The following is a 24,010-nucleotide window of genomic DNA, read 5'->3' as shown; positions in this document are numbered from 1 at the left end:
ATAGGGCTGAAGCACCGTACACAGCAATCAAGAGAGAGTGCAGCGATATTTCACCCTGACAGCACGAGTATGGTGCAGCACTCCTCCAAGTGCCCACCCCTCCACACACACATACACACACTCACATACGGAACCATAAACTACATCCAGCCATAAACTATACCATCATGGCACTGGGGCAAATAAACACGTCTCCACATCCCTCTGAATAAAGGGATGCAGCCTGTGGATCAAATCCAACAAACAGATTACATTTAATTGATAACCCCATCCATCAGGATGTCTTCTGTGAGGATCTGGTCCACGCCACAGTGCTCTGGTGAAGATTTGTGGCACAACACCGGCATTGATAGTTCATTAGGTTTTTAGGTACTGGGCTACATGAGTGAGACGGATGAGGTCTGTCCGAAAATAAGCTCATCAGATGCACACAAGCCAGATGAGACCTTGAAAGATATTCACGGCCACATATCCATCCCGAGAGGTTCTGAGAAGCTTTGGTCTTCCATCCAGGCTAATATCAGGTTTCTTTGTCTTGGTTTTGCTGAACGATGCTCCGGAAACAAAACAGCTATTAAAAACTTTGTGTTTTTACCATGGTGGGGAAATCTATGGGATAGATTCCTTGAATATTAATTTATTCTATTTTTGAAGAATACTGTGCAGAACGAAGTGAAACTAAAAAAAAACTAGATGTTTACTGTGGCCCGGGTACAAAAATAAATTTTATTGAAAGTGTACGATTTACCTGAATATATGTGAATTATGAATTCTTTTTTACAACCAGTTTATTACACAGCCCACACTGTCACATCCTCATAAACACAACATCTCAGGAATGTCTTGAGGGAGGAAATTTCATTAAGGAGTCGAATACAAACAGTTGGTGAAAGGTCAAGGTGCAGAAAGTGAGACTCACCAGACCAGGCAATGTTTTTCCAACCTTCTGTAGCCCAGTTTAGGTGAGCCGTAGCCTCAGTTTCCTGTTCTTAGTTGACAGCAGTGTCATCCGAGTCAGTATTAGAAGATGTTCTGATTTCAGAGATGCTTTTCTGCATACATTGGCTGTAACAAGTGGTTATGTGAGTTACCATTGTTGTCGTCCTCACAGCTTGAAGCAGCCTGGCCATTCTCCTCTGACCTTTGACATCAACAAGCAATTTTCACCCAGAAAACCGCCGCTCACTTGACATCTCCTTTTTGCTGGATCAGTCTCTGTAAACCCCAGAGATGGTTGAGTGGGAAAAAATCCCAGCAGTTTCTGAAATACTCACACCAGCTCATCTGACACTAACAACCACCGCACACTCAAAGCCACTTAAATCACCTTCAGCTCCATTCTCATGCTCACTAACTTCAGCAGGTCGTCTTGACCACATCTGTGTGCCAAAATGCACTGAGTTGCTGCCCTGTGATTGGCTGATTAAATATTTGCGTTTACATATTGTAATGTAATAAACACTATTCGTAAATAAGAAGCAGCAGTGTGCAAGTGACAGAAATATCACAAATATGCACAACACTGAATTATTCATCATAGTTCATGTGCACAGTAGTTTTGTTTCGCTGCCTGTGCATGAGCCCTGCAAGGATTTATAACTGTTATTTATCAGTGACCATTCAGAATATATAAATGCACACCTGGAGGGAGGACAGTCAAACCTGACTTAAATTACACAACACTTTATATTTTATAAGATTAAGTTCTAGTCTAATTATTTTCAAAGTCCATAAACAAAACAGCCATATCTAACGTGCACTGTGTCCAATAGGGCTTTGAATCATATAACTGTTACACAATTTGCTTCCCATTTCTATGCTGGCCCACACCACAGAGGCAAGAGTTTAAGGTAATGCACGACTCACATATCAGCCACCTGACTAGCAAACTGCTCCCAAAATAGATACAAATCTTGCAGGAACCAGCTGACGGGGTCCCCGGGTCCCCAGTCCCGGTCGTAGTATGCCAACCCGTGTAGCAAAGGCGGCAACTTCGCATGATTTATGCAAGATCTTACCTTCTATCAAAGTCAAATAGAATGAAAACTAAAATTCATTTTTCATAATTGGGTGAAGTCCCTGCCAAACTCTAAGTGGAGAAGGTAATCAGTAAATGTAATGTGAAAGACTTTATGACAGCTCCAATGGCAGGGACATCTATTATGTTTGAAAAAAAGAAAGAAAAAGGTCTCAGTATATAAAAGGAGTTAGACCTGCTTATGAGTTCAGTTAATCAAATCTTTTCTGTCTACATTCACAAATTGATTTTTTACATCAGTACGATACCATGATAATGCACAAGTACATATTTTAAATCAAGCCCAGTGCTGCCAATTTAAAAAAAAATTCCCAGTCCTCTCTATAGCCAAATCTCAAAAATCTGCGTATAACTGAGAGTCCCACAAGCAAAAGAACAAATAAAGCTTTACACAAATTGAAAAACGTATTTTAATTATGTCAATTACAGCAACGTTTTACATGAGGTCATTTGGGATTTTTGTCTTTGTTCATCCTTAAATACATAATTCATGAGACTGAAAGGCAAAACATGAAGATTTCTCATGGAAATATAAATTAGCTTTTAATCATATTGTTCAATTTACTTTCCCAGAACATGCTACGAGCGTTTAAGCACTGCCTGCGTGTTTGCCGTCAGATAACTGGATGCGAGTGGGAAAGGTGGGTCGAACACTGCAGAAACGAACGTTTTCACTTGCAGGGCCTTGATGAGGTTTTCATGAAGTACACATGAATTCACTGAAACAGAAATGGCACAGTCCTCAAAAAAAAAAAAAAAAAAAACTTCAGCTGCACTTCTGTGGCTTTCGCATGAGAAAGAACACATGAAGCGACTTTGTATACGTCCACTTACAAAAATAACAAGTGTATCATGCATTTTGGCATTTAGGGGAAAAAAACAAAAACTTGGTTCATGGGTCATTTTCCTGTATCAAACTTCTTAATGATAACAAATAGTTTGCAGATGTCTTTGCAGAAAAGCTTAAAAAAAAAAAAAAAAAAAAAAAAAAAAAAAAAAGTAAATATCTGAGATTGGAAGAATAATTTTCTGCCCTTTGGGGCAAATTATCAGCATCTGAGAAGTGCAGCAGACCTGAATACATTCCATTACGCGCGCATTTCTTATAAATAGGCTTTCCGATCCAGCTTGAAATTTTGGCAGTTTGTTTTAAAGTGCTGTAAGAACACTGGGCTTAATGTGTGATATCAAAATTATTTTGATTATTTATTTATTTTTTTAAAGAGGAGACTCCGACATCAGTCCCATCGCATTTTTACAACAGGAATCACCTGCTAACACCAGATGAACAAAAGAGAAAGCAAGTAAAAAAGAAAAAAAACATGACACTTGACATGAGATTTAAACCTAAGGAAGAGCTGTCATCCAACCGTAACCATATACATACTTACCACACGCATATACAGTGTTCCTGAGGACCAATTGTTGCAGTAAACTGTACTGCCCTTTTTCATTTTTGTTTCCCAAACAAATAAGATATACTCTACAATATAAAGACTACAAAAAAAAGGAAATTCGAACGTACATACTTTGCAAATCATGTATAAACTGAAGTAGGTGCCCACAAGGAGAGGCACGGGTTTAATCTAGTTTTTAACTCTATACAGCTCATGCATTAAGAGACTCTGGGGACATTCAAATAAAACAAATAAAAACAAAAAAAAAAAGAGCTAAAAGGGGGGAAAAAATAATAATAATAAACAAGTTTCCCTAACACTAACTGATACATGATTGCCATTTGCAATATGTCAGCTTTCCAAAAATAACGGAGCCCTAATCTTACTGTTTTGGGTCAAGTAAGGACACACATTGAATATATTAACTCACTGTCATTTACAATTTCCTTTTTTTGTGGTTTTTTTTGTTGTTGTTTTTGCAAGGCTGGCTAGAAATCGAGGCTCAGTTCAGTTCATAAGATGGATGGAAGATAAAGAGTTCCCTCCTTAAATCCAGCAAAGGCAGTTGAGATAAGCAGACTTGACATGTTTCGAGTAGGAAAAAAAAAAAACAACAACAACTGAGCAAAACGTCACAAAGGGCGTCCTCGGTTACACAATGACTCCAGAGTGCTGCCTGATAGGTGAACAGACGGAGCTCAATAATGTCACATGGCTCACTTCGTCGCCACCTCCTTCGGGGGGGGGGGCAAACAAACAGAAACAGGGCAATGATTGGTCAGTTATTTGAATTGCTTCAAAAACATGACATCAGTGTGATAATCAGTGTGACATCAGTGTAACTGCAGTAAGCCAACAGCTAACTCACCTGAGTGTCTTTTGGCTCTTGAACTGGTGGTTCGTCAGTCTTCACCTCAGCAGCAGGAGCTGTGCTGGCCATCTGTAAGCTCCTGGTGACGGGACCACCCACTCTCTCCCGTGTTCGAAGAGAGAACCGCTCCTCCTTCTTCACTTGTTGTTGCTGCTGCTGCATTGTTGATGGCGGTGATGATGATGATGACTTGGCCTCCGTTAATCTCTTGGGTGCTGCCTCTTTGCCCATACGCTGCATTCTCATGGCTGGCCGTTGTGAAGCCTCGCTAGGAGTGTCCACGGCTGTAGGGGTGGGAGGTAAATACTGAATTTGGCCCTTTTTAGTTCTTTTGCTTGCAGGAACCGGAGCTGGGAAGGAGGCGGGCCTCTTTGGTCGGCCCACCGCGGCAGGGGTTTTCCCTTTTCTTGCCTGGAGACGTTCAGGGTCTGCACCACCGGAGCTACGAGCCCTGGTCTTCCCCAAAGGTTTAGATTCAGTCTCTGCATGTGCTTCACCGTCAGATGCTTTTTTCCTCAGACTCGTGTTTTTATCTGCCACAGACCCTGGCTCTTTTTTCACCTCCGCCAGACCTCTTTTGCCCTTTTTAACAACAACAGGCTTCATGGGGCAGCTGACCGCCATGTGCTTAGTCAGACTCGCGGTATAAGTAAACACACGACTGCAGTGGGGGCAGACATTAGAGGTGTGCTCTTCTTCCACTTTGATGGCAGCCTTCTTTGCATTCGTGGCAGTTTTATTTTTCTGTGAAATTGCCTTCTGCACCAGCTGGTTTTTCTTCTTGCTCAGGGCACTCATTTTTGTTTTGCCAGGGTCTTGATTAAAGTTAAGTCTCTTTGGCTGACCCATTCTACGGAACGCACTCTGGCCTGCAGCGGCTGCTGTCGGGGACGCCACTCCGTTTGGACTCTTCACTATTTGCTTGAGAGGGATGGGGTTTTTCTTGGGAGTGTAACGCTTTTTATCACTGGCGCTGGCACAGACCAGTATGTGTTGGTGCAGTTCAGGCATGTTATCAAAGCTGTTGCCACACTTGGTGCAGCGAATGGCAGTGCTAAAAGTCTGTGGTATGTTGTGGGTGGTGAAGTTTGTAGCCGAGGCCACAGAGCCAGCATGGGAACGGCTATGATAAGGAAATGGGGGTGGTTTATAACTGGGGTAGTGCTGATTAATGCCAAGGCGGACATCAGGACCTTTAGGCTTCCCTCCTTCTGATGCCATGATCTTTATTGTAGTGTACAGCTCCTCATTGGGGTCCTCTGCCCCCTCCTCTGCATGATTTCCATTAACATCTGGCTCTTCTTTTAGTAAATGAGAGTCGCTGGGTGGCGCATTTTCATCAGCCATCTCAGGCGCTGGTGTTGAGGGACTGCTTTCCTCTTTGGCTCTGGAAGGATCGGTATAATTCTGTGGCCTAAGTTTCCCACTCTCTACAGTAGTATGTGAGCATGCTTCATTTGGATGCAGATCCTTCTGATGCTGCTGGAGGTTACAGAGAAAGGCAAACTCTTTGGAACAAATGGAGCACACAAAGATCTGGCCCACTCCGTGTAGTGTCGTTCGATGAGCAAGCAGGGCTGGAGCGTCACCAAACAGCTGGACGCAAAACTCGCACTTGAACGGCCAGTCTGCAGCGTGCTCTACGATATGTCCGCTGAGCTCTTTGATGGAGCCAAACGGCTCTTCACACACATTACACACAAAAGTCTTGCAGTACGTCATGTCAATTTCCTCGGGCTCAGCAGTTTTATCAGTCGGTTCAGGGGCAGCAGGGAGAGCAGCAGCAGGCTGAGGAGAAGAGTCAACGCCACACGGAGAGGCATGACTAGTACCCAATAACTCATCTATACAGTGCTCAGGTTCTTCTTTTATTGTAATCGGATGGGGAGACTGTGAAGCTTGTGATGAGGATGAATCACGTGACTCAGAAGGAGATTTTGAAGAGGATGAGGATTCTGGTTGGGATGAGATAGCAGCAAAGTCAGGTTTCTCAGTTTCAGAGACAGTGTCATGGTTCTGATTACCATTAGGCAGACTGTTGGAAGTTTCAGTCTGCGATACATCATCCTCTGTAGTGGGCATATCGACTGATTCTGGCTCCGGAGGGCTCGGTGTACTTGAGTCATTTGAGGGACCTTTAAGTGAAGTGTCTGGGGAATCCAGCAGCTCAGAGATGTGATTCTCCTCCTCATCTTTGTTTTCCTCAGCTAAGAAGCTCTCCTCCTCCAAGTGGGATTTCTCTTCAACTGATCTCGGAGACATTTTTGGCGAGAGCACAGGCAGAGGCCTCAGCAAGGATGAGTCCGAAGGCTGAGAGAGAGGAGAACTAGGCATGGCTGGTGGAGACGGTATGGTGGGTAGTACAGGCGGGGGTGGCGTCGGGGATGTGACGCTAGAAGTCCCGGGTGAAGAGGGAGTCATGGTCATGGGGGTCAAAGATGGCGGAGAGGGGTTGGCTGAATCGGATGCAACATTAGGAGAGTGAGAAGGGAAAGAACTTAGGTTCGCCAGAGTCGAGGGACCCTCATCTCCCGGCAAATTTAGACCAGCATACTCGTTCATTAGCACCTTTGCAAGCATGCTGGTGTTAGGCTTTCTCTTTTTGGTTAGTGGCTGTGGTGTTGCATTCCCCTTTGATTCGGGCTCGCCTGTGGTCTTCCGATGGAAGCTTAAATCAAGAGCCGAGTCCCCGAGCACCTTGTTCAAATTCTCACTCTTCTTGCTGACAGAGCTTGACAAATCCAAGGGCTGCTGATTACAGGAATTTCCTCCGCTACTAGAGGAAGGTTGGTTATGGGTGGCATTTCCAGAAGGGCTCAGGGTTTCCCTGTCATCTTTGTCCATCAGGCTCTCAGAAGGCGATGCGGTCTGGCTTTCCAGCTTCGGTACCTTAAGAGCATATGAGCTTGCCACTTCAACTTTACCGCTCTCCTTTTTACTTGCAGGGCTGAGCTGCGGAGACGACGACGGAGGAGAAGCCGTTCTTCTTTTAAACTTCCCTGAAGACCCTTGCAGCGGCATGACGGACAGCTGCGAGGCTAGCTTATGGCTGTCTGTTATCAGAGTTACGGTTGATTTCTGAATGTCTTGCGCCTGAAGAAGTTGTTTGAGCTTCGGCGAGAGGTAAACATTTTTCTCTCGCTGAAAAGCCGATGAATCAGTGGCCTGTTGATACAGACCTCCCACTAACAAGTTGGATGAGGAAGATGTGGAAGACGATGATGAAGATGACGCTGAAGTTTCCGTCTCCACTTTAAGGTTGGGAATAAGCGGGGGTGTAGATGTTCTCCTTTTAGCTGCGGGCTGCCCAGTGTTGGAGGTTTGCTTTGTGTTAGTTGTTCTAGTCTCCACTTTCAGCGATTGACTGATCTGAGTTGGGTTGAGGATGACGGTGTCCAGACCAAACAGAGCTGCAGATCTCGAGTCCACTTCTATCACTTCGCAAGTACTCACTGCGCTCGTGGACACAATCTTGCCATCAATGTAGAAGCTCAAATTCTCAGAGATGTTTTTGGATATGTCAACCGCGTAATCATCCCTGTCTGCCTCGTCTTCCGTGTCTGCACTGGGAACGTAGACGGTCGGAGGGCTCATGCTGGGGGACCCGTCAGGCTGCCGCGCTGCCTCTTGCTGCAGCATAGCTTTCCTGCGAACTCCCTTTGGTAACAAGTGTCGTTCGTGTATTCTGCGTTGGTGTCTGCGCATGTTAGTGTGTGTGCCAAAGGCTTTATTGCAGTACTTGCAGGGGTGGAGTTCTTTTGACTCCCCGTTTTCATCCAACATAAAGGGACGGTCAACTTGAGGCCCCAACTCCTTTCTCTGCATATCAGAGTTGTGCAGCTGTCCTCCTGTAAACTGGGATCCTGTGGTTATATAGTGAGTAGTTGGGCTGGTGCAGTCAGGGCTTGAATCCGTCTGCACCACAGGACTGGCAGGTCCAGCCAGATAGCCGGGCCTTTTCTTAGAGCCGCTCTCATGCCGTCTCTCGTGCCGCCGCCGTCCCACCTGTGAGCCAAAGGATTTATTGCAGTAGCGGCACTTGAAAAGTTGTGCTTGCTGGTTGCTCATGGCATGAATGTGTGTGTGACGCTCCAGGCCCTGTCTGGTGGCGAAGTGGCGTTCACAGTGCTGACAGGGATAGGGCTCTCCTTGTGGATCACCCTCAAGGTCACCATCAGGGTCAAGATCAGGATCAACCTCTGGCTCTCGCCCTGCTAGGGAGGAAGACTCCGACTTTACCTGTGCATCCCCGTGGCTTTCTTCGGGGCAGGCTAGTTTGTTTAACATGGAATCAGTGACAGTTAAATGCAGAGCAGCTTCTGAGTCTTCCACATCATCACCATCCTCCTCCTCTTCCTCCTCTCCTTCTTCTTCTACTTCATCGTCCTCTTCATCCTCCTCTGCCTCCTCCAAGTCTCCTCTGTCTGTTAATGCTGTTGACATGTCCTGTACATCTTTATGGTCAGTGCTTCCCAGTGAATGCGCTGTCTTGATTTCCTGCACGGATAACGGCGTCCCATCCTTCTCCGTCCCCTTCACTCCTGCAAAACATATCAAAATTAATCAAATGTTTTAAGTAATCGCAACACACAGGTAGCAGTTAAAAAAGTAAATAAAATAAAATTGTTTAAATCGACTACTTCACAATAAGCAAACTTACCTCCTTCCCCATCCCACATCTCCTTGACAGTAGGTTTGGTTCCACTCGTTTTCTTGAATCCACCCAAACCAGCCTGTCTGGCTTTCTCCAGCAGCTTTCTTCTTGCTGCAAGTACAAACACACACACACACACACACATCACTTTGTATAAAGCTCGATCACTGATCACAAACTTTAGTCAAGAAAAGTTATCTTAGTATCCTGTAATATCCTTTCCTCTTGATATTTTTTTTTTTTTTATTGCTGCCAGATTACTTTAACTGACTTTAAGTTCTACACCAAAGTCAGCTCAAATATTTCCTCAGCGATTGCTCAGTTCTGTACAGCAAATCTTTCAGTTTGTACACACTACAATTTACAGCAATGATAAGCATGCAGATTACACTTAAGCACACTTAAATTGTATTTCAATTATGAGGTCATATGGATCAGTCATTTAAATGTGACAATTACCTAATGATTAAGGCTCACACTAAGCCCAACAGGACATATTTTGAATGCCTGTCTAGTTTGACTCAGGAGTCTCCCCTGCACCTCCTTGTCACTGAAAGGAGTCAAAGGGTCATCTGACCTGGCCTTCAAAGCCCAGTTCATAGCAAAGAAACACATGCTGCACGTCAGTCATCTGAGGGCCAAAGCCATTCTGCCAAATCCACAGCAGCTGCACCACTGCCCACTTTTGTACAATTTATCGTTGTGTAAACTTTTTTTTTTTTTTTTTTTTTTTTTTTAAATCCAGCAGTCACTCTACAACTACACCATACACAGGTTAGGGAATATGGATCATTGCTGATCCAAAGGCTGGATGGTTAATTTACTGAGGTTCACTTTGCAGTACAGTGGCATTAGGGGGCACAACATACTGCCTGTAGAGTTGTATAGCTCACAATCCTCAGATTATTTTTTTCTGATGTTATAATGAAGGATTTGTGTTTCTGCCCGCTGAATGTAGCTATTAATTACATGTTAACAGCAAGTCAAGTCATTTATAAGACTATATATGAAATGTGGGCAGATGTACTCCATTATACTGCACTGTACTCTTGGAATATTATACATTTACAGCAGACTCTAAAGCAAAACAGTCCACACTGACCAATTTTTGACATCGCACACTGCATATTTTTAATAATTTTGCCTTCTTTTTTGTAGTCATGTATTGACGACATCTCATGAGAAGGTGAGAGCTCGCTGTCTTTTATGGAAATAACATGTTCAAAGTTCATGCTGGTAAATGGAAATGTGGCACACAACACAAGAGCCAAGGTTACCGTTTCTTGGAACTTATCACCTGCGCTGATGGTACTACTGCTTACTTTCACGTTTTTATACGTTATTTATTTCAAAATAAGTGAGGAGAGAAGGGGGAGAAGGCACAGAAGCACTTTTGTGTGCTGCTACTCTTTGGTTTTGTTTTGATGTTGTGTCACGGAAAGTTTGTTTGCCAACCCGGAATATAACACTGCCTCGACCTTTTACATAGTGGATGCCTGTGTATTCACCGCCAGCGATAAGTTTTTAATAATAAAATTACCCTCCACACACACACAGTTTCCCTTCTTTTCCTGCACACCGAGATGTCCGTGCGATCACACCTAGCCCTTTAGCTTACTGCTAGCACAGAACACCAAGTATGACAACTCGATGAACTGGTTATTCTGGACCCCAGCGATGTATCGCCCGATTTCAAACACTACATGCAAAAATACAACCGTGATATTTCAGCCTGTTACCCAATACTTAGATGGGCCCCTCGATCAGCCTCTGCTTGGATAAGGAAGCTGGCTAGTTAGCTAACCTGCTATAGGCCATCATCAAGACGAGAGGCTCGCCGATGGATGGCTTTCACGCTTTAGGAACTCAAGGAAGGTCACATCCTCGACAACGTCAGGACCCAGATGAGGAAAAGCTGCTAAAAAAAAGTTGCTCGGAGTCTCGCTTGAAAGCTAAACAAGTCATCTCACGGCCCGTGTATAGCCACTTGGTCGGCGTTTAGAGCCAAATCGGCCGCTATGGGCGAATGTAAAGTCGGATACGAAAGTAAAGAAAAGCCCCGCACATCGCGACCGTTAACGTTAGCTTCCACTAGCCTTCCTTCATTTGTAGCTCGCTAGCTCGCCACTTACAACTTCGGCTGGGCTCCACAGCAAAACAATCCCCGGCTAATTTGCGTATCTGCCACAAGGGACAAACAAAGCGCTCAAATGTCATCATGGTTATGAAGTAAAAGGCCTCACCTCGCCTCGCTCTGGCTGAATTTTTCCTGCTCAGACTGCTGGCCCTTTCTTCCTCTAGTGCAGCTGTTATCTCAGGGTTGTCTTCCACAGTGTACCACACCAGCAGCTCCTCTCCCGGCCCGATAGGCTGCAACAATGAGAGATGAGGTCGCCTACCAATCACAGCCCGGCTTGCTGAGAGGCAACGGGGATATTTGGGCTACTGTGCATCTAATCTGTCTAAAGGCTTAGGGTATTTGACAGTGTTTTAAGAATAATCTCAATAGGAACAAGCATGCAACATATAAACTTTGTCATTTCAAAATTAACGCAGTTAATTACCACTTTATGAGGTTTATAAAGGCTTTATAAATCACACTGCATCTAAACTTTCAAATTCGGGTTTTTTTGTAATAGTTCGAAGGGGTACCTTAGAGGATAATTACAGGTGTTACCGTCATCTGAGCCCTTTGTTTGATAACCAATTTAATGCTCTTGCTTTAAATGGTAAATGTACACCTGTACAATCCAATACAACTCACTGATGTAGTACTTTTTAATAAGGCCATAGTTGGGGTTGGATCAGGTGACCCCTTAACCCTTAGGTATGCTCCAATAGCCTTAAGCTGCTGGGGGCTGCACTGAGTATTTCTTTTTCACTGTGTTTATACATCTGTCTGCATTTAATCATTAGTTACTATTAATCTTTGTCTCTCTTCCACAGTGCAGCTTTTGTCCCATCTTCCTCCCCTCTACCCCAATGGGTCACTGTAGATGGCTGAGTCTGGTTCTGCCAGAGGTTTCTTCCTGTTAAAAGAGAGTTTTTCCTTCCCACTGTTACCAAGTGCTATTTTTACAGAGGGTCGCCTGATTGTTGAGATTTCTCTGAGTCATTGTAGGGTCTTTACCTTACAATACAAAGAGCCTTGAGCCAACTGTTGTTGTGATTTGGCGCTATATAAATAAAACTGAATTAAAACAAATCATATACCGACACTGGTCACTTCATTAGGTACACCTTTTTAACTGTTTTTGTGATGCAAACAAATGCATGGCAGCAACTCAGTGCATTTAGACATGTAGACATGATTCATATCAAATATAAGAATGGGAAAGAAAGGTGATTCAAGGTGGCACGGTTGCTGGTGGTTGATACCCTCATTACAAAGCTCATATCATCTCAAACTGTTTGTTTTTTTTTGAAACATGACATTGAGTTCACTGTACTTAAATAGCCTCCACAGTCACCAGATCTCAATCCAGTAGAGCACCTGAACAATAAATGTGTTGATATGGGAGATTCACATCATGGATGTGCAGCTAATGAGGTGTACCTAATGAACTGTCCAGTGAGTGCATTCTACATTAGACTGCCATAGTGGATGTATTCACACACATATATATGTCACAGCTGAAATCACAGATCTTGACATGTTGTAATATTTTTACAGGAGCCATTTTGCCCCCCCACAGACTGCCTCGCTGTTTTCTCACATAGAATTTGTTTTCATGTTGCTGTAACAAATAAATACGCCCAGTTTAAGTTTAGGGTTTTTGGGTGTGTTTTTTACTGTTAATTCTAATCCTTCACAGAAACATCCAGACAGCTCGGGAGACACCATAGTGAGCCGCTACACTCCAGCAGAAAATCATTAATCAAAGAGAGGCAAATCAATTACGCCTTTGCCTATATTTGTGGTTGATGATTAACAACAGCTGTTAAGTGACAGGTTACATCAACTCTGCAGAGAGCAAGAGGGCCAAAAACAATGTTCCCGGGTGTCTCAAGTTCATCCAAGTTCATCTAACCAAAAACCATCCAACCCTGAGGATCTTAATCAGCAGTACAATCATATATTCATAGTCGCACATACAACGCGCTGACACGAGAATGTGTTTAACCTACCCTTAATACTTTGTAGTAAATGGCTCTGTTGATTTCCAGTGGGAAAAGATTCTGCTCTTCACTGGAGCGGGCCCAGTTAACGTATCGCAGCCAGTTCCCCTTCATGGGGTCTGTGGCATCGATACACATCCAGCCCCGTGTTGGGAAATAAACCTACAGAACACAAGCGGGAAGGTGACGTTTTAAAAAAACAAATAAATAAATAAATCTAAATCAGAAACAGAGATGCAGTAAAGAGTTTTTTTAATTTTGTGCCTCAGAAAATTCCAAATGCTTATGTTAACTTGCTCACGGCACACAGAGGACTTCCTAAACTCTTTTGAACTGCTGCTGCTTGATAAAGAATGCAGCTGGGCTCGTTATTAGCAAGTATCACAGAAAAAGGTGGCTATGCGCATTTTTAGGGAAAAGGAGCCGGGGGAGGGCTGCAACATACCTCCCACATGTAAACATTGCTGGTCACCTGGGACCTTTTCTTCTTCTCTCCAACAAACGGACCAAACTTCTTGCCTTTAGGAATGACTCGTGTTGCCCAAACACCTGAAAATAATAAAAATAAATAAATAAAAAGCAAAGACACCTTACTCATGCCACATCTGAGAGTTATATATTAATGCATTTATTAATAATGCATGGGGATATGTGAGCACACTTATAAAATAGAGCCACGACTGATATATTTTGGTAAACCTTAAGAGTCTGTGTTGATAATCGTAAGGATAGGCATGATACGCTATGTAATAAACCTCAGTGAAGTCATTTTTTTGGGGGGGGGGTCATTTTAGGACTGATTTAGATGTTTAAATTCTAACTTTGTGCACAGAATAAATCAGTTAGCAGCAGCAGGAGATCCAATAATTATGCAACTATATTTCAACCCGGTGGATTTTGTGTCTGATAGGAGATCAAGGTGAGCAGTATCATATCCTGGTTTGTCCTTGCTTTGATTTTTTCCCCTCTTTGATCAGTTTCTTCATTATTATTTTATTGCATTTGCTCACTTTGATTTCAAATACAGATCAATACAACCCACACTTCTTGATTTAATGCATGTTTGCATGTCCCTATAATGTATCTGTCTAGCTGTAAAGCACGGGTGTTTAGCACCACGAGATGTTTATGCATCTAACAGACTCTTTGAAGGAGTAAGCATGCACGAGGCATGTTAGAAAAAAAACACTCAAAGCCTTTGACTCCGATGACTCGCACTAAGGTTCATGTTTGTTTAAGCTCTGATTCAGTTATCATTTTCAAGTTTCACTTTCTGGCCCAGCCTGGTCTCGCTTTGCTCCACAATCATTGGTTGCTGGAAGTCTATTTCAAGGTTATGTTGCCGTGAGACTCAAATGAAACTCAACATGTTGCCAGTCCTAACAGAAGTTGTTACAGTTATGAAATGAGACCGGCTACTCACCAATGCGGCTCTGATTTACAGCAGAAGGCCCCAGATTCAGATAGTCAGGCAAACCTTTCCACACATGAGCTGGAATTTCATTCAAAGACTCCACTGTACCTCCAGTAATAGCCATGACCTGCAATAAGTGACATGAAGCAGCACTCATTGATTGTCAAAAGCACCTGGCTCATTAAAACATCTGCAGTTATATTCAAATTGATTAAAACACTGTGGCACACTTCAATGTACACTCTCAAACTGAATTAATCGCCAACATGTAAAATGCTGCGTTTTTACTCGTCTGTGCATAAAACTGAGATCCGATAGTAGATAAAAGCAAAACTTACAATGTCGTATTATCTATAGTGATCCATTTCCTGTTCTTGAAAAGAAACAGCTGTTCTTTTTTCTGACATGGAAGTTGCAGCATGCAAATCTGACCACAGCTAGACAGCATTTTGGAGATATTTCCTCATCAGCTTCTGTTACAGAAGCCTCTTGTGGCTCTGAATAATTATGCAGCCATTTTTATTCCCCAGATGCATAAGCAGCTAAAAGGTTTATGCTTCAGATTCAGTAAGGCTGATTTACAGGAATTATAAAGAATAATTCTCAGCGGTATCACGATACAGCAGTATATTGTGCATATGAAACAATCATTTACTACAGACCTCAGTCAGTGTGCAACTGAGGCAAAAAAAAAAAAAAAAACACCCATGAAAAGGACAAAAAATCAGGGATTGTGTACTTGTATGTGTGTAATATTATTCCTTTTCAGTTTAATAATGTAGCTCTCAGGTTTAATTGTCAGTGCCATTTGTTATTTCCACCCCTCCAAGTTTCTTCTCCAGCACAAGCTGGTGAACTTCCATTCATTTAGTAAGCATCATCTTACTCCACTTAGAGCCTTGCAGGCAGCCGCTCTTTAACACCTTTAGTATCAGTATGCTGTGCAAGTTAACAGAAACTTTTCAAATTACACTCATAAAAAATAAAAGAGAAAAAAAGCCCAAATAATCTTTTGTTGGTTTTAGAGGGGTTTTTTTTTCCTGTCTATTAACTAATCACGGAATTAACTTTCAGCTCAGCAAATTAATCCTGTAACTATTTCCATAACAGGCACATACTGAGCTTTAAGTCTCTCGCTTTGTATCCCAACTGGCAGAAAAGCCATTTGTTAGGGACAACAATAAGCAGCTGACCCATGTGTGGCTCTGTGGACCAGGCATACGCATTATTGCACTCAATCCAATAAAGAGATATAAAACCCGAGCGGTTCACTAGCAGATATTTTGACCTTAACGACTGTAACATGACATAATGATGAGGTTGCATTATCTCAGTGGCAGATAAATGGCATAGCTGAGACAATAAACCTCACTGTCTCCACTTGAGGCACTCGAGCTTGAGCTATTGATGCCCCTTTAAAATAAAGGCTAAAATGCTTAACTTTTTATTGGCCAGTCGGTGTAGATTGATTATATATTTTTTCTTTTACTACCACCGGCGTTCCTGGAGTTGTGATCAGACATGTTTAAATCCCCCCTAGCTGAAGTTCAAGCAACAAACAGCAAGAGATTTTAATTGGGGTGTGTGCGTAAAGCGCATTTTAAAGCGTTTTCTCTCAGATCGTCAAAGGAAAAAAAAGTTGATCCAAGCAAACAAAACAGACTGGAAGCCTTACACTAAAGCGCCTGAAGGATGCAGTTTATTGTTACCCTTGTAGGCAAACCGTCTGCTCCCCTTATTCTTCCCGATGCTGGCCGGGAGTAAGGTGGTTGGAGCGGTTTTTCTCCCTCAATATTTCCTGTCGTAAGGTGTTTGTTGGGTTTAGGATACTCATACGCGCACTTACCTGCTTTATTTCACCGGGAACTTGTGATTTTTGTGCTCTACCTGCTGTCAATCTGTTGAAAATGGCGGATGGAGGGAGGCTTGAGTCGAAAGCCTTTTCAGTGACTCGAATCGCGGTGTAGTGGAGTTGGGAGAGGCAGCCTCTCAGACCCGTGCTCACACACACAGCGATGGGGCAAATATAATTCTCAAGTCAGCCTGCGAGGAAGGAGGGGGGTGTTTTGGTTTTCTTTCTTTCTTTCTTTCTTTCTTTCTTTCTTTCTTTCTTTCTTTTTTGTGGACGACAAGAGCAAGGCTCCCTTGCTCGCCTCTCTTGCAAGCAGTGGTCCAAGTCCTGTCCACACTGCAGCCTAACATGAAACCATGCCAATTAAGTACCTTGCTTAGATTCATCTGTGAGCATAATGGGCCTGTAGGCTGGTACCATCTGTGCATCCATGAATAGCAGAGAGGAACTCAAAAAAAGCAGTGGAAATGCAGGCAGAAGGGTGTCAATGCGTCCTCTGTTTTTATGTATTTTTCATTTTAAGTAACGGAGCTGTTGCTTCCTTGTTGCCATATCTCTATTGCGGTTATTCTAAATCTAATAGGGCAGTATTTTAGAATTTAAATAATATACATCATTTCAAAATGAGGGAGGTACATCGGGGGTGAAATGGGATTTAGTGTTTCCAAAAGCACAAGCACGTGTTGGTTAATTTATTTTGTTAACTTATTAAGATTTTTTTAACAGAATAATGTAGAAACAAGTTCAAATGAGAGCCGAGTGAAAACTTTTCAGTAAAAGTACTTAATCAGAATCAGAATACGTCATTAATCCCTCAGGAAAATTATGTATTGTGTGTGTATGTATTATGTATGTTAACTGAGGAAGCAAGGCCTTACAATAGCTGGTTTCATCAACATCAGTATGAATATACGTATAATTATATATTGCATGATTCAGTCAGTCAGTCTGATTAAGTAAAATACAGGACAACCGTTTTTTTTTTAGATCATTTAACACAATCAAAGCGCTAGATCACCATAATGCTAAATTAATAATGGAAAAAAAAGACTTATAAATTGTCTACAATAACCAGGAATTTTAAGTTTCTAATCACTCTGAGCACCACAGCAGTTCACACAAACCTGATTCCTTTATTTCAACACACATACACAAAAAAGTGGGTGGGGGGTAAACAGCTAAAGCAAGCAACACAGCTTAATTGTTGGAGTTCCTGTTGGGCTGTGGTGTAACCTCACAGATATAGTAAGAGTACTGGTTCCTTTCGAGCAAACTGGGTAGACGTGACATTTCTCACTACTAACAGGAAGTGCCTGTGGCCACTAGAGGCTGCTGCGATACCACATACTGGTTGTCCATGTGGAAGCTCCTGTACAAGCCTGCAGATCTGTGAACTGTGACTGTAGGAGATGGAACTGGGCTGGGGTCAGATAAGCACTTTAAATTATAAGTACTGGCTGAGTTGTAACACTTGTGATCAGATGTGTAGGAAAATTTACCACCTCTCTCTGCACAGTGCAGAGGTCTCTGTCTAATTTTAACAGGAATAAAAGGTAACACCGTTCCTGTTGTTAATGATCATGAAAGCATCCGTGTGGCAGCCTCTTAAGGTGTGACTTCATGCCCTTATTAGTGCACATAATTGCAATGCTTTTACTTGATCACTCAGTTCACCTCAGGACACTCAGCCAGAGTTTCTATTTTAACTGCACTTCCTCTTCCACTTCTTTCATCTAGTTTAAAATATCTCAGAAATGCCGTTACACAAGAGGAGTCACACTGTGAATCCCCCAGGTCCTCACCTCACCTGCTTCTTCACCCGTGGTCACCATGCGTTAGGCAGATGTGCTGATTCATGTCTTCACCTCCACTACCCCACGGACGCCTCCTGCACCACCCCGGTGACTTTCCCGTGTCCACCATGCTGACAGCTGTTGCAGCTCCTCCTGCTTTTTACGACATCTTTCAGTCACCTCGTCCATCATCCTCCAGTGTTCTTGAACAAATCCTGCCAGATTTAATTAACTTTAACAACAGAAGCACTTACCTTTAAAACAAGCTGAGGAAACTGTCACTTTGCCAACACTAAGGGGAAATATAATTACTGATAAAGAACTGGATAAACTGTAACTTTCAGTTTATTGTAAGTAATCAGTCTACGAGGGCAGATATCTAAGACTGGATTTCAAAGAGACAACTGCAGCTTAAATGATGACAGTAACAAATAAATGACGAAAGACATTTTGGTTATGTTGATTTCTCACATTGCAGCAGACAGAACATGTAATTAGAAACATCTGGATGGCATCCAGTCATTTTAAAGGTTTTGGGAGTTTTAGTTAATCATGGCAAAGTGCAAGACAGCATAACAAGGGCAAATCTTGACACCTGATACACACATAGCTAAGGTTTTTAAAAAGCAATAATAAATCACAAGGTAGGAAAATATTAAAATATATACCTAGCGCTTTGTTTGATGTTTGTTTCTATGATTTCTTACTCTTCGTAGCTGTCAGATCCTTTCATGGATTCACATTTGATAAACTGATCATCTGCAACAGTGAGCATCTCTATAGAAGCAGACGTTTGTGCAGTTTGCAGGTCTGGAGCATTCAGTTCTCCGTCAGTTAATGCTATGGTCCTCCCGGGAATGGATGTTCCAGTTAATTTCAGATCTTGCAGTGCTCTCTATCCATCTCACAGTGTACATGAATCAGCAGTATGTTAAATGTTAAAGTTCATGACGGTACAAATAGAAAAAGACTCAACAAGTATGGCTTGTTTGCAAGGGTAGCCTGGAGAAAGCCTCTTCTCTGGCAGCGTGGCTTAGGTTTGCAAAGTTACACTGAAAAAAGTACAGCATCTCATACAACCGTCAAACATGGTGGACGAGTGATGATTCAAACCTGTTTTGCATCTGCAGGATCTGACCACCTTGCAGTGACTGAGTGGACCATGAACCTCACTGTATACCAAAGTGAGGCCGTCTGTAAAGTTTGGACAAAACTGGGTCATGCAACAGCAAAAAGATCTACAATAGAGTGGCTGAAAAATAAAAGAACCAGGTTAAAATGGCCCAAAGTCCAGACTTAGTACTAAGTACGTTAGTTTTAGACTCTGAGCAACCTTGTGAAAACTTGCTTCTCACTTTCTTTTCTATTTTTGTTTCAATCTGAAACCGCCCTGCCTCAATTAACAGTGTGGTTCTGCTCCCTGTATAAAGCTGAACTTTCTGACACTTTAAGAAATCTTTGTAACTCATTTGTTTCAATAAATCTTCTTATGTCATATAAATGTAATTTGTTCTCAGATCACTTCTGTAAAGAAAACTGATCTCTCTGTGACTTTAAGTATAAATAAAAGCTAATTAATAAAAACTAGTATCTGATGTACCAAGACAACAGTACTCATAATCTTGTAAAATTGTATTTACACATATATTCTGTAAGAGTCGTAACCCTCGGGTCTTCTCAATAACAATTTAAAACAAGTACAGCAATGGGATGAAATTTTAATTAGGAACAAGTTTAAAACATTCATTTGGAAATGCTTCCATTTAAACACACTCCTACATAATTCTGAAATAGCCAAATACTTATTACAGTTTATTCTCTCCTGTTCAATCAATGATCTCTGCTTATAATAACCAACAGCTAAACTTTGATAGAATCAGTAACTGAAAGACTACTGAAGCACAGTTTAGTTGTATTTCACATTAGTATTTCACACAGCCAACGATGTCTGCAACTTCATATTTCAGAGGAAAATATATATTTTGCTCATCTGCATTCATTGCACAGCTATAGCTGCACTATAAATTATAGTTTATTGAAATGTATAATTACTGCATTAAATATTATGATTTTTAAGGTTTAACTCTTTCTCCCATAGGGCTGACATTTGATGACCTTCCCTAGACAAGTTTTGAGAGCTCAATAAAGTTGTGGTTTGATGACCATTACAATAGTTTCCAGATTTTTCTAAGGGTAGCTGCATAGGGGATAGACCACAGTCACTATCCCCCTAATGCAAACCCAGTCATTTTGTTCTATAGGCAGGTCTGAACTATGACAGCAAGCAGTCAGTTTGGGTTACTCCTAGTATACTTTCGAGGCATAAAGAGTTAAACTACCCAACACCTTTTATGAAGTCATATAATTTTAGGTAATCCCCATTTCCACCAACCAGAAAAAATGGTGCAAACACATTAATGCATTGTTGTACTATTTTTTATACTTCAGTTATATTTTGCTGATCATATCTCCACATATTCACTTAGCTGAAAGGTAAATGAGGTTCAGGTTTATTTATCCTCTCAAGGTGCTTTATTCTGTAAAATAACAAACAAAAAACAGGCTAAAACATGCACAGTGGGGAGTGGAAGAGAAGTCCCCAGTGCATGATGGGAAGTCCCCTAGCAACCTGAATCCACAGGAAAGAAACCTCTTTTGGGATAATATGGCACTTGCAGGTCTTTAATTGGGGGCTAATCATTCAGGACTTTGTATGCGAGGAGGAGAAGAAAGATTTTGGGGGTGTTAACAAGGAGCCAATGAAGAGAAGTTAATCAGAGAGAAATGTGATGTTTTTTTCTACCACTGAAAGCTTTTCAGCCGTTAGAACAATCTCATTGTTCAGCCAGAGGTAACGAATGCATGGACTCACTCTGAGAAAGGAAGTTTCCTATTTTGAGACTGTTATGCAGATAAAGGATACATCCTGGTCAAACTGACTCCAAGCTGTACCCGAGGCCAAGGTGTTACCTGCACCATGTTTCTCAAGAATTGAATCTGAATTTAGAAACAGGCCTATGAGTCATACCTGTAACTTTTTGTCTCAATTTTATTGATATATAAATATGAATAATGTAATAGAGAATCATCTGCTGTTTGGCAGTGTACATGTCTGAAGTGTTGTTTTATTGTGTGGAAGTGTGTGTGCTGTTGGCTAAATTGTTAATTGAGGCAGATTTATGGGGCCGGCTGAGGTCAGGTTCCAAACTGAATGCATATTATTACTTTTTTTATTATTCATAGGTAGATAATACCTAAAGCAACACTTGCCTTTTCCTGCCCGAGATTCTGTTGACTCACAATCTACCTGTTATGTAACATCAAACACAGGTTTGCCCTCACTAACCGACAACTGTAATAACAGCAGGAGAGAACTGAATAATAACATGCAGCACCAGGGATTTATTTTAAGAGTATTTTGCATTTACATAACTTTATGCATTCAGTATTTTTCAGAGAGGTCGATTCTAAGGTGGCTTTGAAATGTTTTCACATCATGGCTCTGTGAGCCTGTTCAGAGCTTTAAGTGACCACCACAAAAAGACAGTTCACAGCAAAGATGTCTGACTCATGTGCTACATTTATATGAACATTTGGGCGTAGAGTCAACAGCAGGAGGGGAAACTTTGAACATGAACCTACTCGAGCCAGAACAATTATCCTATAAAGGTGTGGCATATACAGTGTGATCCCTATAGGATGATGTGAAGTATCACACTGCATGTAGACTACATGGAGGGCTGTGTGCTTAAAGACAAAGCTCCTGAGATTTGATCACATGAGCTATATCACAGCTCAAAAACATACATAATTTTTTTTTTTCAATAATCAGCTCTGTTAAAAGGGGGGTGGGGGGTGAAGTCACATCAATGCATGACTATTTCTAAGCAATCCACAACTTACCTCTGCTTTAACAAACATTTACAACATGTTGTTGGTGTCTTTTCCCTTTCCACGGCAGAGAAAGAACAACACTCATACATCCTTTTACCTGGCTATGAAATTTATTTTTAAGATATTAAAAATACACTGTAACATAAAAATATGGGTGACTTTGTAAAGTAATGTAGCTGTCTTTGTGAATAGAGTTAAAAGTTGTAAATGCCTTTAATAGTCCTATACTTAGGAGTGAGTGTCGTTTATGGTATGAAAATGTAAAACCACACAGAAATTGAAATGTTTAGGTCGAATAGATTCATTTGATAATTTTCAATTAAAATATTGTAAATGTTAATTTTTTGTTGTGTTTAGACTTTGATTGTTGTGGACATGTTACGTGGTTTCCAGCATTGGTGAGAACAGTGATAAACCTTTGATGCCATGAAATAACTGAAAATTCAAATGTTTTTGAAAATAAAGTGGGTTCTTTTCTCCTTTAACATTTTTTAAATGAAATAAATATTAATTTCCATATATGAGTTTTAATTTTCATCATAAATGTAATTGTGCATTTTATTTACATTTTCAGTGGGTATCACACTGTTGATGCAGAAGTCCCAAAACCTTACAAAAACTCACATATCAAATATGATATATTAATCATTACACGATTAATTCAATTAAATTTTATTTATACAATGCCAAATCACAACATGATTCATCTCAGGGCACCTAATATTGTAAAGACTTGCAATAACACAGAAACTGCAACAATTTTCTTTTTTAAATCAAACTGAAATTAATTAGTGAATTTGGAAAAAAAAAAAAACTGAAATACACAGGAAAGTTACGTAGTTTAAGCTTTTGTTAGTTTGGTAAAAAAATGTATTGTAGCTTGTGTGATGAGGCATTGCTGGACGTTTTTAATTGAGACTCTGGAAGTCTAAAAGACTGAGCCAACTGCTTTCAGTGGTTTTATTGTAATACCTACATGCCTCTGACACGTCCTACCTAAAATAATAATAATTAAAAACAAAACACGTGGGGGTGTGTGGGGTTCCTCCAGGTGCTCCTGCTTTCGACCCCCAAAAATGCATGTTAGGTCGTGGTGGTGATCGAAATGAGCCTGGTAGCGTATAGAATAAAACGCTGTATGAACATGTGGCTAAAATGTTGCTGTGAGTGTTCATTGAGACTACAGATATATATAAATGCAGGTGTGTTACAGATGCACTAGTTAGGCAACAGCAAGACAACAGAATGGCTTTACAGGTGGCGCAAGAAGATCTTTGCTCTCCATGGTCTGATTGAGACTTTTGCACATACATTACGATAGTTCAACAATCGCTCACTAGAATTGGTAATGCCTATAATGCGATTATTTTTCCCCACTGAGACGATTGTTATTCTCTCGCTGGTAAATCTTCAGATAAATCGTTACAGATTTCTTTTCTCTAGTTTTGCTTTTACCCAGTGTCCTTGTCAGTACCATGACATGGGACTTGCAGCCTGTTCAGGTTGCACAGATAGATCAGCCCCTTGAAGAAAGCACATCCAGAGCGCTCTTTCACATCTGTCACGTCCTCAGTGTGAACACGGTCTCATTAGGAAGTGCCATCCTGGAGAAACTGGTCTACCTGAGCAACCTGATGACCTACTGGAACCATCTCTTGGTACAAGTAGTGACAAAGACACTAGAAAGGAAAAAACTTGAAGATCAGTCAGAAGGGATAGATAGCCCACTATCACTGTAATTTGCACCAAAGTACGTCAAGTGTTTTAACAATGGTTTCTGTTTTCTAACTGGGCAGACTGATCCCTGAAGTTCACCAGAATTTGTGTTACACTGAGACTATCAAGTGCTCTCTTAATTTCTTTTGTTGTTTACCGATGTCGACGTCATGCTTATAGTGCAGACTGTCACAGCTAAGAAGCAGCTTTCTATGCTATAGAATTTCCCACTACACTAATATTTAAAAGTAAAATGGGAGGC

At 41.5% G+C, this 24,010-nt stretch overlaps 1 protein-coding gene across 2 annotated transcripts; it reads right to left on the bottom strand.

Moving 5' to 3' along the window:
- Nucleotides 1-2,430: 2,430 nt before the first annotated feature.
- Nucleotides 2,431-16,760, bottom strand: prdm2b (PR domain containing 2, with ZNF domain b). 2 transcript variants are annotated; one of them, XM_031757515.2, is made up of 8 exons: nucleotides 16,340-16,760; nucleotides 14,503-14,620; nucleotides 13,525-13,628; nucleotides 13,089-13,241; nucleotides 11,204-11,330; nucleotides 8,967-9,071; nucleotides 4,304-8,847; nucleotides 2,431-4,169 (listed from the first exon to the last, which is right to left on the bottom strand). In XM_031757515.2, the coding sequence occupies exons 2-8, from the start codon at nucleotides 14,615-14,617 to the stop codon at nucleotides 4,152-4,154; spliced, it is 5,166 nt and encodes a 1,721-aa protein (XP_031613375.1). In that variant the 5' UTR covers nucleotides 14,618-14,620; nucleotides 16,340-16,760; the 3' UTR covers nucleotides 2,431-4,151. The 2 variants fall into 2 exon arrangements, with proteins under 2 accessions (XP_031613375.1, XP_039468248.1); XM_039612314.1 differs by lacking the exons at nucleotides 11,204-11,330; nucleotides 13,089-13,241; nucleotides 13,525-13,628; nucleotides 14,503-14,620; nucleotides 16,340-16,760 and adding an exon at nucleotides 10,765-11,193.
- Nucleotides 16,761-24,010: the final 7,250 nt, after the last annotated feature.

This window comes from Oreochromis aureus, linkage group 5, assembly GCF_013358895.1.
Source record: "Oreochromis aureus strain Israel breed Guangdong linkage group 5, ZZ_aureus, whole genome shotgun sequence".
In the NCBI taxonomy this organism is placed as follows: domain Eukaryota; kingdom Metazoa; phylum Chordata; class Actinopteri; order Cichliformes; family Cichlidae; genus Oreochromis; species Oreochromis aureus.
The sequence above is the reverse complement of the archived record's forward strand: the minus strand, read 5'-3'. Positions and strand labels throughout refer to the sequence as shown.